Source organism: Hyla sarda, chromosome 6 (genome assembly GCF_029499605.1).
Source record: "Hyla sarda isolate aHylSar1 chromosome 6, aHylSar1.hap1, whole genome shotgun sequence".
NCBI lineage: Eukaryota > Metazoa > Chordata > Amphibia > Anura > Hylidae > Hyla > Hyla sarda.
The window spans coordinates 221,183,388-221,198,104 of NC_079194.1; the positions used below are offsets into that span (position 1 = coordinate 221,183,388).

Genomic DNA, 14,717 nt, shown 5'->3' on the forward strand with positions numbered 1-14,717 from the left:
GGCTGAGTCCTTAAGGGGTTAATCAACTGGTGCCAGAAAGTTAAACAGATTTTTAAATTACTTCTATTAAAAAAATCTTAATCCTTCTTGTTTGAGTTCCCTTCCTCCAACTACAAGTCCCATGATTGCATGTTCATAAGTATGTCTCCCTCCCACACATCAGCCACCCCACCCATTGAAACACACTTTCAATGCAATAGACCAGTGTTTTCTAACAAAGGAGCCTCCAGCTGTTGCAAAACTACAATTCCTTGCAGAGTGATCTTCCTCCCACCCAGCGGTTGTTCCACCCATTGAAGCAAAGACAGACTCCCTCTGAACGCTTGACTAGTGATGTAATGTCTTGGGCTGCACTGCAACCTGGGAAAATCTGAGACAACACTTTGTATGCTGTTAAAAATAAATATTGGAGCAAAAATCACAGAACAATTGCGAGACCACCATGAAACACAGGTCCAGACACTGTATAATGAACTATATTAACTTTACAGCCCTTGTAGCATAGTCACGTAAAAACAACTCTGGAATACCACTTTAATTTTGTTCCCCTTTATGAGGAAAATGTAAGTTTGAGATTGGAGGATAATAGGTGAAACATTGTTCCTTGAACAGGAAAGGTAACTTTTCTGGCCAAAGACTTGACACATCCATCATTCTCTTGATTATAAAAGTTGACTAATTTCCATTAGATCTTGATCTCTTATCAGTCTGTGCTTTGTTTTCGGACTCTTTTATCGTCCCACATTATTCTTATGTGGAATTATTCTCTGACTTTGTCTTGATTTTCACTTACGCTTGAACACATTTTCAAATTGAAGGTAATTGCTGGGAGAAAGTAAAGTTCTGCACCCAACAAAAGATACAATGGTTGGCTACACCTGACAATGCAGGATGTGCTAGTGAAAAGTCAATAATCAACCAGGCTGTTCATAAATCAGTGCCAGCTCTCCCACAGTGGACCAGAGCCTCCTATAAAACTTCTGCCAGCCTCTCCCTGGGCACTTAGGTTAGACAACATGGCAAAGACATCCCTTTCTTCTGTTGTGATAATGCTTACAGTAATGGCACAAATAGGAAGAGGGGAACCTGGCAGCTCTGGCAGAGGTAAGTTCGACTCCTATCATACTGTACATTTATAAGTTCAGCTTCCAGATATGATTTTTAAGAAGAGCTATTACACAGGTTATTATATTGCACATCCTATAAAGCAGCATGCAGAATCCTTATGACTGAAAATTAGATAACAATAAGCTTTTTTTTCTTTATACTCCCTTAGGGTCGGGTCACATATGCCGTATTTTTTTCATCTGCGTATTTTCCTACCCATTGAAATCAATGGGTAGGAAAAGATGCAGCAGCAAATACCCAGCAAATTATGGCACATGTGACCCGACCCTTAGAAGTAATTCTTCTAGAAGAAGATACATCCAATGGAACACACCACAATTTATTTGTTTTCATAGAATTGGAGGAGTTACAGTATAGGCTATGGGGGTCATCTAATGGATCAGTACAATACATAGCTGTAATTTAATAGTATATCATATGTTTTTGTCCTGTCTAATCCACTGCAGCAGTAAAGGTAAATGTAAGCTGTCACTAGTTTCATGCTGCCCAGATCACAGGCAGCATGAAACACTGATAGTCTCCCTTATAACAATGAAACATGATTCACTCTGAACAGTTGTGCCATTTATAAGTAATCATAAATCTTACTTCGGCTTGTAACAGGGCTCAGAGTCAACTGAGTGGTCTGTCGGCCCTGATTTAGAGATCTCAATCTGAAGATCCAAGATCTGAATCTGAGCTGTAAGACTACCCCGAGAGCTTCAATCTCAGCCAAAAATACAACTATGACTAGGGATGAGCAAATTGAATCTTACGAATCCGAATTTGTTACGAATTTTAGGAAAAATGTGATTTGCAATGAATGCGAATATAGCCGCCATTCGATCTTGCGAATCGGTTCATTAAACTCCTTTTAGTGCGGTCCAGGCTCCAGGGCATCTAAAATGGCGGATCCACATGTGAGGACATGGGGCAAGGAATCCTGGGGAGACGGGTAGGCGGAATGACCCTTAATCACATGCAGCCTATCAGCAGCCAGCCACCCCTGTGATGTCACAGTCCTATATCATCGGCAGCCATCTTGCGGCCAGTCACTTCAGCCTTTTATTGCAGAGAGATAGAGAGGGACAGACAGTGCTATGTGTTGCACAAAAAAGCATTTTTACAGCAGCGGTTCACCTCCCAGTCATTACAGTGTTCTATTACAGAGAGGGGCAGAGAGCAGTGTGCTGCACAGAACATCAGCGATTCACCTCAAGCCCAAATCCTGCCTAGAAGCACTGATAGGGAAGGGAGTGAGATTAAGAGAGAGAGAGAGTGTAAGTTTGGGTGTAGTACACAGTGACTGTGTGCTGCAGCGCTGGTGTTGTACACAAATAGTTTTTTAAGCGTGCTGGAGAGCATTGTACTCCCCTCATAAGTGCATACCTCATAGGTACATCTTAGTGGTGTACTACTTTGTTCCTGTTAAAGTCTTAAGGGCCTAGATACTGTGAAAGGCCAGCCAAAAGTACACACCGGCTGGTGTTGTACACAAATACTGTTTTGATTGTAGTGGAGTGTATTGTACTCCCCTCATATACGCACTAAGTATGTCAGGCAGAGAAGTGCCAGAACTTGCACAGAGGAGTGTCAGAGGCCTAAATACTTCAGGCAAAGGTCGCAACAGATTAGGGGCGAGTGGCAGCAGGAGTCTCAGCGAGAGGCCTGAGCTCCCAGTATCAGCTAGCGGTTGTGTCTCGACCAGCAACCCATCTGCCGTCATCGATTAGTTAACACGGTCAATAACTTCATCACAAGTGACATTTGACCCCCGCAGTCAACAGTCAGTGGGTTCCACAGACACAACCCTCAGTTGGCATGGCCCGGGAGCAGACCCTGTCCTCCCATTGCCTCTGTCCTATGCTGTTCCTTCCCCCAAAGAAGTATCTTATACTGTGGGTTCAGCTCCACTATTTAGTGAGGATGATCTAGAGGACAGTCAGCAGCTACTGCCCAGTCAAGAAGTGGAGGAGACATCCGCCGCTTCCTCCGCTAGGTGGGCAAGTAGTGATGAGGAGAGTGGCATGGGAGGCGGTGTTGCGAGCGTTCAGGCTCCTGAAGCAGACACTTTTGAGGAACCTGAGGAGGACATCAGTGACGTGCAGACACAACTCTCTGATGATGAGGCTGATCACACTTGGGAGCCGAGCGCAGAAGGGGCTACATCATCATCAGAAGAGGGTTTCACGTAGCCTGTGAGGCAGCAGCTGAGCCAGCAAGGTGATGTTTGGCAGTCAGCATAGTGGCAGAAGTGGAAAGTCTGGAGCCAAACGTGCCCAGGGTAGACCACCTGCTTCCCGGAAGGTAATGAAACAGGGGTTCCTGAAGTTGGCAGCAGTAGCAGTCAATCAGTGCGGACTGTTGGGAAAATCAGCTACTCAGCGGTGTGGCAGTTTTTCATCAAGCATCCGGAGGAGGTTAACATGGCCACATGCAAGATGTGTCGACAGAAGGTGAAGCATGGCCAGGGTCCCAATGTTGACACCACGGCCCTGCGTCAACCTATGCAGCGTCACCATAAAGCGATCTGGGAGAACTGTGGCTCCAATGTGGTGGTCCAGCCTGCTGCATCACCAAGTGGTACGCCGCTCCCTGTTTCAGACAGCCAAGGATCCACCACCTCAGCCAAAGGGAGCTGTGTGTCAAACCCATCTTATGTCGCTCCAAATGCTCCTGCTCCTCCTCCTTCGAGCCAGTCATTCCGCCAGCAATCCATCGGCAAAGCCATGTCCAAGAGACAACAATATGTGCCCACTCATTCAACGGCACAGAAGCTATATGTGCTCCTATCCAAGTTGCCGGTGCTGCAGTCCCTTTTCAAGTGGTGGACTCTGTACCTTTCAGAGAATTGATGGCTTGTGCCGAGCCGAGGTGGAGAGTCCCAAGCCGTAATTTTTTTGCCAAAGGCAGTACTAACCCTACAGAATTTTGTGGAACAGAAGGTTGGCCAGTCTTTGAGCCTGTCGGTGTGTACCAAAGTGCATGGCAGCGCCGACATGCGGAGCTGTAACTATGGTCAGGGACAATACATGTCCTTTACGGCTCACTGGGTGAATGTGGTTCCTGCACAGCCACAACACCAACTTGGACAGGTCACGCCGCTTCCTCCTCCACACTCTCAGCCCATTGGTCCTGTGACAGTGTGAGACCCCGCCTCCTCATCCTCCACCGTGTCCTCAGCCTATACTGCAAAGACAAGTCTCAGTGACCCTTTGGCATACCATGTGTTGTGGTTCGTGGCTCTGGGGTTGAATTATATCTGGCTCCAAGGGTCACACGACCAGTTAACATCTGCAGACCATGCATCTGGGACACAAAATGTCCGAGACACAAAATGGCTGAGACCATGCGGACTAGTGAATACAATATATTCACACAGACCGCAGATATTTAACTAGCTGCATCACCAGAGACCAAACGCAATCATAAACAACCCACAGACCAACCTATTTATAGGAATTTTGGAAGAGTTATATCCTAGCATCCAATGCACAAATCAACACTACACACCCAAATGCGGACTAAATAAAGAGGTTTAATACACAATTGAAAAAACTAAAACACACTCTAAACTGAAAGAGAGAAAAGAGGAAAATATATTACTAATAGATACAACAAATGTAGTAGAAAACACTATTGGGTGGATTTTCCTTAAAAGATACTATATATCTATATCTATCTATATATCTATATATATATATATATATATATATATATATATATATATATATATATATTTAAAACACTCAAAGAATATAACTGAGAATACTTAGCTTCGGGACTCCCTTACAGCAGGTATGAAAATGGAGCAGAGGCAGTGGACAAGTGGTTGCATTCCTTTGTTTCAGGATTCAGGCCCCACAGGAAGTGAATTTTTTTGATTGAAAGAGCTTTATTTTCCGTTCAGTCATTACAAGTCGTACAATAAATTACAGCCACACAAAGCATGATAGTACAATACACAGCAAAGGTTCCCTAAGCTATACATCGCACACCATGCTACTCTAACATTCAGCTCAATCCTGCAATAGAAAGGCACAAGAGATCAAACAAAAACCAAATAATACAATCTGTGATCGGGGTAGGGGTGTGCCCCACAGGAAGTGAATAGGAGGTGTGATGGTATCCAGCCCAGGAAGAGAAAAGACACCGCTTGGGCCTGTTCAATGGGTTTTATTTCTTGTTGTCTCCGCCCCCCCCCCCGCCTTAGCCAGCCCCCCCCCCCCCCAGGTGGTCTTTCTAATGTTACAAAAGCCCCTGTAATCTGACTAGTAGACCCCAGGTAAGAGACTCCATTTTGCCATATTTCCAACTCCATGCGGCCTCTCTGGACTAGGATCACAAGTAAAATGTATGTCATTTTCATGTCCACAACACCATGTGTGCAGGGCGTGACGGTGTCACGCTGTTCTTCACATGGTTTGACTTGGCAAACAGAGTCCCATAGGGGAGGAACTGCTAAAAGTCATTCATGAAGAAATTGAATCACGGCTTACTCCATGAAAACTGGAATTGGGAACCATGGTGACCGACAACGGGAAGAACATCTTGTCTGCGCTGCGACAAGGAAGCCTGAGCCATGCGCCCTGCATGGCACACGTGTTCAATCTGGTTGTCAAGCAGTTCCTGAAGTGTTCCCCCCCATCTGCAAGACATCCTATCAATGGTAAGGAAACTTTGCACTCCCCCCTTGAGCTGCAGCGTCAAAACGGCATCCCCCAACATAGTCTGATTTTCGACATTTCCACAAGTTGTAATTCCACCCTCCATATGTTGGACCGACTATATGAAAAGAGAAAAGCCATCATCAATTTCTTGATGATCCAAGCAGATAGGGGGACTCCCCTGTGTAACTTCAATGTCAATCAGTGGCTCAGGCCCTTTGAGGAAGCCACATTATTGGTCAGGATTATGGGATAAACAACATAATTCCACTGCTTCATCTACTACAACACGTGTCGGAAACGATGGCTGGTCAGGGCACTGGCGGCATGGCGCCTACATCTCACTGCCACATGAGCCCTGTGGGAGCTGAACTGGAGGAGGAGGGGGAGGGGCACAGTGGAGCACAGTTTAGGTTTCAATAGATGGGCGGTTTTTCTAGTCATCTGACAGGAGAGGAGGAGCAGCTAGAGGGTTATGAGTAAGGCAAGACAGGGGACCCAGACACACCATGGCAGTATGCAGTGGAGATGGAGACAGGGAGTCCCTCCCAGTCACTTGCGCAAATGGCACGATGCATGCTCATTTGCTTGCGTAGTGACAGCCGAATTGTCACCATTCTACAGCGGGATGACTTCTGGCTCTCCACCTTATTGGACCCTCACTACTTGCACAAAATGGGGGCCTTTTTTACACCCACTGAGAGGGAGGACAAACTGACATACTACAGAGACATCCTACGTAGTCAGTTGGCCGATGCCTATCTGTGCCATCTTCCATCCTCTCGCAGGTCTGACTCTGGGGGGGGGGAGGGGAAGCCCTCTGCACTCTGCACTCACCTTCCACTGCCATGGCTGCTGGGGAGGGGTGGGGTGGCAGGAGCAGTACCAGCTCCATCAGCAGCAGTGTGAGTCTACAGTCGCTGGTGAGTAGCTTTCTTTACCCGCATAGTGAAGCAACTCATCATCAGCAGGTAGACCTGGAGCAGGACCTAAACCAGCAGGTGGTGGCATACCTTGACATGACCTTGCCAACACACCTTGAAGATCTGCGGGACTTCTGGGCAGCCAAACTTGATTTGTGGCCGCAACTAGCAGAGTTTGCCCTGGAAAAGCTGTCCTGCCCAGCCAGTAGTGTGGCCATAGTCATCCCAAGGAGAACTCGTCTGTCCATGAAAAATGTGGAGAGACTGACCTTTGTGAAGATGAATAAGGCATGGATCAGCCAGATCCACAATTCAAAGAAAGAGAATGGAGCGGTCATTCACCAAAAACTTCAGGCTTTATTCACACATGTAGGGTACAAGCAGGTGCGCATGACAAACAACGGTGACCGTTTCACACTTGCGTGCTTCTTCTGGTTTACACACTGCTCACTCACAAGGCTCATCTTTTTATACACATACAACTGATTACGTCATCTGATTAGCGGCGCTGAGTAATGACATATCCCTCTACTGCGCCTGCTCTGACCTGTGGAGAGACTGACCTTTGTGAAGATGAATAAGGCATGGATCAGCCAGAATTTCCACCCACCAATGCCTGATGCATCAGAGTAGATTGACCATGGTGCCACACCAACACTTCACAAATATGGGTAGTGCATAACATACAGTATTTAAGGCACTGCTCCCCAGACATTCCTCCGCATCAGACCACAAGTAGGTATTGAGGATATGCATTACGTAAAACTTAAATGGGCACTGTCATGAAAACAAAAAATTGATATGTTGTAGTACTACAACATATCTCTAATATAGTTGAATTAAAAAAAGTGATTTTAAAACAGTTTAAAATCACTTTTAAATTCAGCCACTAGGGGTCGCGGGCTGCGCGGCGGGGAGCGGTATGTGCTCCGGTGTTCACCTATACAGGGTGCCTCCAGTTGTTTCCCCACTACAACTTCCAGCATGCCCTGACAGCCAATAGATGTCAGGGCAAGCTGGGAGTTGCAGTGGGGAAACAGCTGGAGGCACCCTGTATAGGTGAACTCGGGCGGAAGTGCCGGCCCCAGCAGGCACCAGTGACGTGGTGCCTGCTGGGGAAGTCTGCCTGGTAGTGAGCACGCTACCAGGCAGACAAAAAAGCATTTTTAATATGTAAAAAAAAAAATTTAAGGCAGGGAGGAGGTTAGGGATAGATGGGTAATAGGCAGGGACAGAAAAGAAAAGTGATGGTGGGAGCTACCCTTTAACTTTTAATAATATGCTTAGGATAAAATATATGGACCCAACATTTTTTTTAAATCAAACAAAAATGAAAGGGGTGAAAAAAAAACACCATGTGCCACCTACGCCACCAAGTATTAATATTATGCAAAGACCTCTAAAAGGTGGAAAGGAACAACGTATGGGCCATTGCAACTGGTGGGGGTAAAAACTTCCCCTGTAAGGCCCTACTCTCGCATTATTAATTCCCTTCTTGGCAAGTGTTACTCGCCCTAAAAAGGGCAGCCCCACACAGGAACCTCTCCCTATTTCCCCCTACAAACACTGCCATTTACATAGTTACATAGTTAATATGGTTGAAAAAAGACATACGTCCATCAAGTCCAACCAGGGAATTGAAGTGAAGGGTGTAAGGGGATAAGGGAAAGGGATGTAGTTTTATAATTCTGCATAAGCATTAATGTTATTTTGTTCCAGGAATGTATTTAACCCTGTTTTAAAGCTGTTAATTGTTCCTGCTGTGACCAGTTCCTGAGGTAGACTGTTCCATAAATTCACAGTCTTCACGGTAAAGAAGGCGTGTCGCCCCTTTAGACTAAACCTTTTCTTCTCCAGACGGAGGGAGTGCCCCCTCGTCCTTTGGGGGGGGGGGGGGGGGGGGGTTTAACCTGGAACAGTTTTTCTCCATATTTTTTGTATGGGCCATTTATATACTTATATACGTTTATCATATTCCCCCTTAAACGTCTCTTCTCAAGACTAAACAATTGTAACTCCTTTAATCGCTCCTCATAACTAAGATGTTCCATGCCCCATATTAGTTTAGTCGTGTGTCTCTGCACCCTTTCCAACTCCGTAGTGTCCCTTTTATGAACAGGCGACCAAAACTGAACAACATATTCCAGGTGAGGCCGTACCAATGCTTTATAAAGGGGGAGTATTATGTCCCTGTCCCTCGAGTTCATGCCTCTTTTTATACATGACAATATCCTGCCGGCTTCGGAAGCAGCAGCCTGACATTGCATGCTATTCTGTAGTCTGTGATCTACAAGTACACCCAGATCCTTCTCTACCAGTGACTCTGCCAGTTTAATCCCCCCTAAGACATACGATGCATGCATGTTATTAGTACCCAGATGCATAACTTTACATTTATCCACATTGAACCTCATTTGCCAAGTGGATGCCCAGGCACTTAGTCTATCCAAGTCATCTTGTAACTTATGCACATTCTCTATAGACTGTACCGTGCTACAAAGCTTGGTGTCATCTGCAAAGATAGAAACAGAGCTGTTAATACCATCCTCTATATCATTGATAAATAAATTAAACAGCAGCGGGCCCAGTACTGAACCTTGGGGTACACCACTAATTACCGGGGACCAATCAGAGTACGAATCATTGACCACCACTCTCTGGGTACGATCCATGAGCCAGTGTTCAATCCAGTTACAAACTAAAGTTTCCAAGCCCAAGGACCTTAACTTACCTGTCAGACGTCTGTGAGGGACAGTATCAAACGCTTTGGCAAAATCCAGAAACACTATATCCACAGCCATTCCTCTGTCAAGGCTTCTACTCACCTCTTCATAAAAGCAAATTAGATTGGTTTGACAACTTCTATCCTTAGTAAACCCATGCTGGCTATCACTTATAATACTATTATCCCCTATGTATTCCTGTATGTAATCCCTTATAAGTCCTTCAAACAATTTACCCACAATGCACGTTAGACTTACCGGTCTATAATTGCCTGACGAAGACCTAGAGCCCTTCTTGAAGATTGGTACCACATTCGCCTTGCGCCAGTCCCTTGGCACAATACCAGACACCAGAGAATCTCTAAATATCATGAACAAGGGTACAGATATTACTAGGTTTTTACGTGGAAATAGAGAGTTTCCTGTGTGGGGCTGCCCTTTTTAGGGTGAGTAACAATTGCCAAGAAGGTAATTAATTGGGCGAGAGTAGGGCCTTACAGGGGAAGCTTTACCCTCACCTGCTTCAATGGACAATATGTTGTTCCCTTCCACCTTTTTGAGGAAAGTGTTACTCGTCTTAAAAAGTGCAGCCCCACAGAGGAACCAATCCCTATTTCCATCTAAAAACCCCGGGGAATGGCAGTGTTTGTAGGTGGAAATAGAGAGGTTCCTGTGTGGGGCCCCCCTTTTTAGAGCGAGTAACACTTGCCAAGAAGGGAATTAATAATGCGAGAGTAGGGCCTTACAGGGGAAGTTTTTACCCCCACCGCTTACAATGGACCATATGTTGTTCCCTTCCACCTTTTTAGAGGTCTTTGCATCACATCAATACTTGGTGGTGTAGGTGGCACATGGTGTTTTTTGTACACCTTTCCTTTTGTTTGATTTAAAAAAAAATAATAATTGGGGTCCATATATTTTATTCTAAGCATATTATTAAAAGTCAAGTTTTACGTAATGCATATCCTCAATACTTGTGCACACTAACACTTTTAGGAAAGAGACCGTTTTTTTCTGCCTACCTGCCTCATCTACTATTCTGATCCTGCCACCCGCCTGATGCCACACATCTGATGCCAAGTTCTCTTTTTTTCACCCACCTTTGTCACGGGGTAATGGTATTGCCACCCACCGCACCACTCTGTTACCAGGTCACTTTCAGGACTCCTGAGTCTCATTCTGCCACCATATGTTTTCCTCATCCTGATGCCAGCTCCATGCTGTCTCATTCTGCCACCATAAGTAATTTGCTGTGAATAAATTTGGATCAAACCACATATTTTCGGAAAATTCAACTATGACTAACTACACTAAAATGGTACAACCATAAAGAGGGAATCATAGATCATTGTCACGAGAGAGTCTGTAATTGTGTCATGCTGCCTTTGGGCACAATGAAACTGCAGGTTCCCTTTAAGAATGCAATACAGAATGTATAGGGCTTTGATAGTATAACCCTTCTGTCCCAACTCTCTGGGGAAACATCAGTACTACAACATATAAAAAAAACAAAGTTCACGACAGTGCCCATTTAAAAGGTGGGTGACAACCACTATGGGCATTCTTTGGCAATTGATTGTACAATAAGGGCTGGTTCAGCGTTTTTTTTTCTTCTGCTGATGAGTATGCTGCAGATCTGTCAAGTGACCTAAATACAGAACCATATAGAGCACATCATTTAGAAGCAGTGTATCTTTTCATCTTTGTGACAGTTCCAGGCTTATCTTCTTTTTCTGGGTTGATCAAGTCGGGATGTCTAGTACAAAATACAGCTATTTTATGAGAAGTGTCTGCCGGTGTAGCCTAAATGTAATGCAAAATATCTGTGAACTGCTGTGTTAGTTTCTAGGTGTGGAGAGCGTCCTGCAGTCAATTCGACTTTATATTACAGTCTTCTGTCTCGTATTGTTGGAGGGACCGCCGCAAAGAAAGAGGAAAGTCCATGGATAGTAGGTTCCAATCTTATGCAATATACACAACATAATTCGTGTAATCTTGGCATTAAAGGAGAAGTCTCATACAAAAAAACGAATCCCCTATCTGCAGGATAGGGGATAAGTTTTAGATCGCGGGGGGCCCCCACCATCTCCTTTACTGAGGCCCCGGTTCTCCCCTGGAGCGGCACGTCACGATCCCCGCCACCGCTACCCCCCTCCATATATCTCTATGGGGGAGCCAGAGATTGCCGAACGGCTCCCCCATAGAGATATATGGAGGGGGCATGGGGGCCCCCACTTCGGGCGGGGGTTGTGACGTGCCACTCCCAGGGACAGCTGTGGCTCCATACAGGAGATCGCCGAAGCCCCAGCGGTCAGATCTCCCCTGTGATCTGGGGGGATAGGGGATACGTTTTAGTATGACATATTTCCTTTAAGTATTCTAAAACGTTTGATAATCCACCAGTTGTTCCCAGAATAGACCTGCAAAGAGATATGGAATTTGACAACACTAATAACAGGAGCTGTGAAAATACAACATTATTGGCTCCCCTGAAATAGTACATCATGTCAATAAAGTGTTTAGTGAAACTACTTGTATGTGTGTGTGTGTGTGTGTGTGTGTGTGTGTGTGTGTATATATATATATATATATATATATATATATATATATATATATATATATACAGATATATAACTATTGGACAGGCTGTGCATGCTGGTCAGTGATGAGTTACATGCACTGGATCAGCTGCTTTAGTTTCCTCCTCATCATTCTGGTGTGGCTCTTGATTTGCAGTTCTGACTTGTTTGTCTTGATTTTAGTCTTGTCCTGTCTTTCTGTCTTGTTGCTGTTTTAATTCTGTTTATCCTGTGTATTTTTACCCTGGCTTATATCCTGACCTTTCCTCTGTTTTGTTTGTGTTGTGTACTTCACAATTGTATAAACCTTACTAATTGCTTTTGTTACTATGCCCTTGCCTTGTGTGTTAGTACTTCTGCTTTTTATTGAATGTTCCTGAACTTGTAATGTTCTCTGTTTATCTGTACTCAGAATACCTGCTGTTAAATCTTCCTGGTTTCCTGTTTGTCAGTTCTCTTGGTTTTCCCTTCTTGTCCTGATCTGTTTCCATGACTTTTACTGTACTGTTTGATGTTCTGACTTGTGGCACCCCTGCACTTAAGTCTAGAGCAGGGACCGCTGCCCCGTTGAGAGTCTGCTACCTAGGGTGGATTGTCAGGCAGGCAGGGACAGTGGTCGGGGGGGGGGGGGGGGGGGGGGGTGAGAGCAGGGGCAAAATAATACAGCAAAATCAATGTCAGGACACAATTAATGGTCATTGTGTTCAGTCTGAAACAAAGGACATAATCAGACTAACCTGTGATTAATTAGAAAGAAGACCCACTTAATCTGTTTCCCCACCTTATCTGTGATCACCTTTTAAATATAACAATCAAGTTTATTGAATGCAAACAATAGATTACAACCATAAAGATCGGAAGTATACAACAAGAATGCCACGGAGAACATTGTACATACAGTAGTGTATAAAATACAGCAGTTCAGACAGTACATACTGTATGTAATGGTTTGTCATATACAATTATATCATTATAGAAGTACAGAAAATTATATTATGAACAGGCACAAGCAGCTTAGGCTAGGTTCACATCTACATTGGGGCCTCCTTCACAGATTACATTCCATTCCAGATTATCAAGTTTCCGTCTGATGGGCGTCTGATGTGCGTCATTTTGCAGGACCCTAATTGGAGAAAAAAATAATACATGCTGCATTTTTTTGGCCTGTTATTTTAATGGAATCTGACACAGGCCCGAACAGAGCCTCTGAAGCAGAGGTGAATAGCCTAAATAGGTCTGCAAAGACCTTGGACTCCCAACTTTAATAAGTAACATTTTTTAAAAAAGTTTGCTACTTATAAAATAGTCAAGAACCTTCTAGGACATGGTTGAAAGAGGAATATAAGACAATCCTGCAAAAGTTGGTTTAAAAAATTTCAGGCAAAGCTGGAGACATCTGGAGTTTTGGATTTAACCCATAACATATGACACACACTGAACAAAATATGGCTCTATGGGCAAAAGCCAAGGAGGATCCATCTGCTTAAATAAAGTAATAGGAAAAAGCAACTGAGCTTTGCCAGAAGTCACGCAGACAAACCACAATCCTTCTGGAAAAAAGCTAAAATCTGCTGCTGGGAAAAGAAACCGTATAAACATTCAAGTGTAAGAGAAATAAACAAACTACCTGCAGACATGTACCTGCAGACATGTGCAGGAAGCTTACAGATGGCTACAAAAATGTATGCAGGTGTCATTGTTGCCAAAGGCTGTGCCAGCAAGTATTAGGGAAGGGTTTCCTTTATCCTTTTCATGTTATTTACTCTGTTTGTACTTTTTATGTTGAGAATTTGTTACTGTCTTTGGACATGCCATTAAGATATTTTAGGGTGCCAATAATGTTGACAACAACTCTTATTGGGTTTAACATAGAGAGTTATGGTAGCAAACTTTCACCAGTTTTTTTTTTACACCTTTACTAGTAAGTTTCATATTCTATTTTTATGGAATTGTTATAGTCCAGAGTATTATCTGACATCTAACAGGTGGCATTGTTGCTGTACTAAATTAATTTTATTTTTATTTTGTATTGAAAGGGATTACATAGCAGAACTATACTATCAGGTCAATTTGTAGGTATTCGTTAAACTTCTGCTTCTGACCCTCAGGTTTACTCCTGTTTTCTCTTTAGGGAAGATTTGTCAGGGGTAAAATAGTGAATATTGTAAAGAAAAATTATGTAACATGATAGAAATTTAGCTAGTTTTAGATAGAGAATATTCAATTTGCGCTGTGTGCGCAACAGCGAATACTTTTCTCATCTTGGTGGCGTAGCTTTCAATTTGCATATGTGTTTGTATGTTTAATTAAATGCAAATTTTACAAAAAATTGCCCAAAAATTTTCACATCAGTGACCAAGTTTAGATTTTACACACTAAACTCAACTGTAAAGGGATGAATTTTTGAGTAAAATATATGAATATCACAAAAACAGTAATTCCCCTAATGAAATACCCTCCCCCCACCTCCCCCCTTTCTCTTCTGATTTGGTACTGCTTTTGCCCGTGTGTTCTTGGCCTGAACTATTTGATAGTTTTTGATGCTGCACTTTGTTCAGCACAGGGACCATTGCCTAGTTGGGGCCCCCTTGAGGGCGCATCGTCCAAGAAGGTAAAGACAGTGATTGGAGCTAGATCCAGGTCTGCACGGATCCCTATGTGACATTTGGTCAAAAAAAGATCTTTAACTGTCTATAGTCTCTAATCTGGTTAATTATA

The 14,717-nt window shown here is 43.9% G+C and overlaps 1 protein-coding gene and 1 long non-coding RNA gene across 2 annotated transcripts in view; one reads left to right on the forward strand and one right to left on the reverse strand.

Annotated features, from left to right (window-relative positions):
* The first annotated feature begins 822 nt into the window (after positions 1–822).
* LOC130276748 (ovochymase-2-like) overlaps positions 823–14,717 on the forward strand; it is a 105,259-nt gene continuing 91,364 nt past the window's right edge. The window contains exons 1-2 of the mRNA XM_056526574.1: positions 823–1,104; positions 11,263–11,369. Of these exons, the coding sequence (XP_056382549.1) occupies positions 1,017–1,104; positions 11,263–11,369 (195 nt within the window). The 5' untranslated portion in view covers positions 823–1,016. The remainder of the gene's footprint in view (positions 1,105–11,262; positions 11,370–14,717) is intronic.
* The window catches only part of LOC130276756 (uncharacterized), a 48,704-nt gene continuing 46,860 nt past the window's right edge, over positions 12,874–14,717 (reverse strand). Inside the window, exon 3 of the long non-coding RNA XR_008845231.1 lies at positions 12,874–13,122. This is a non-coding gene — a long non-coding RNA (uncharacterized LOC130276756). The remainder of the gene's footprint in view (positions 13,123–14,717) is intronic.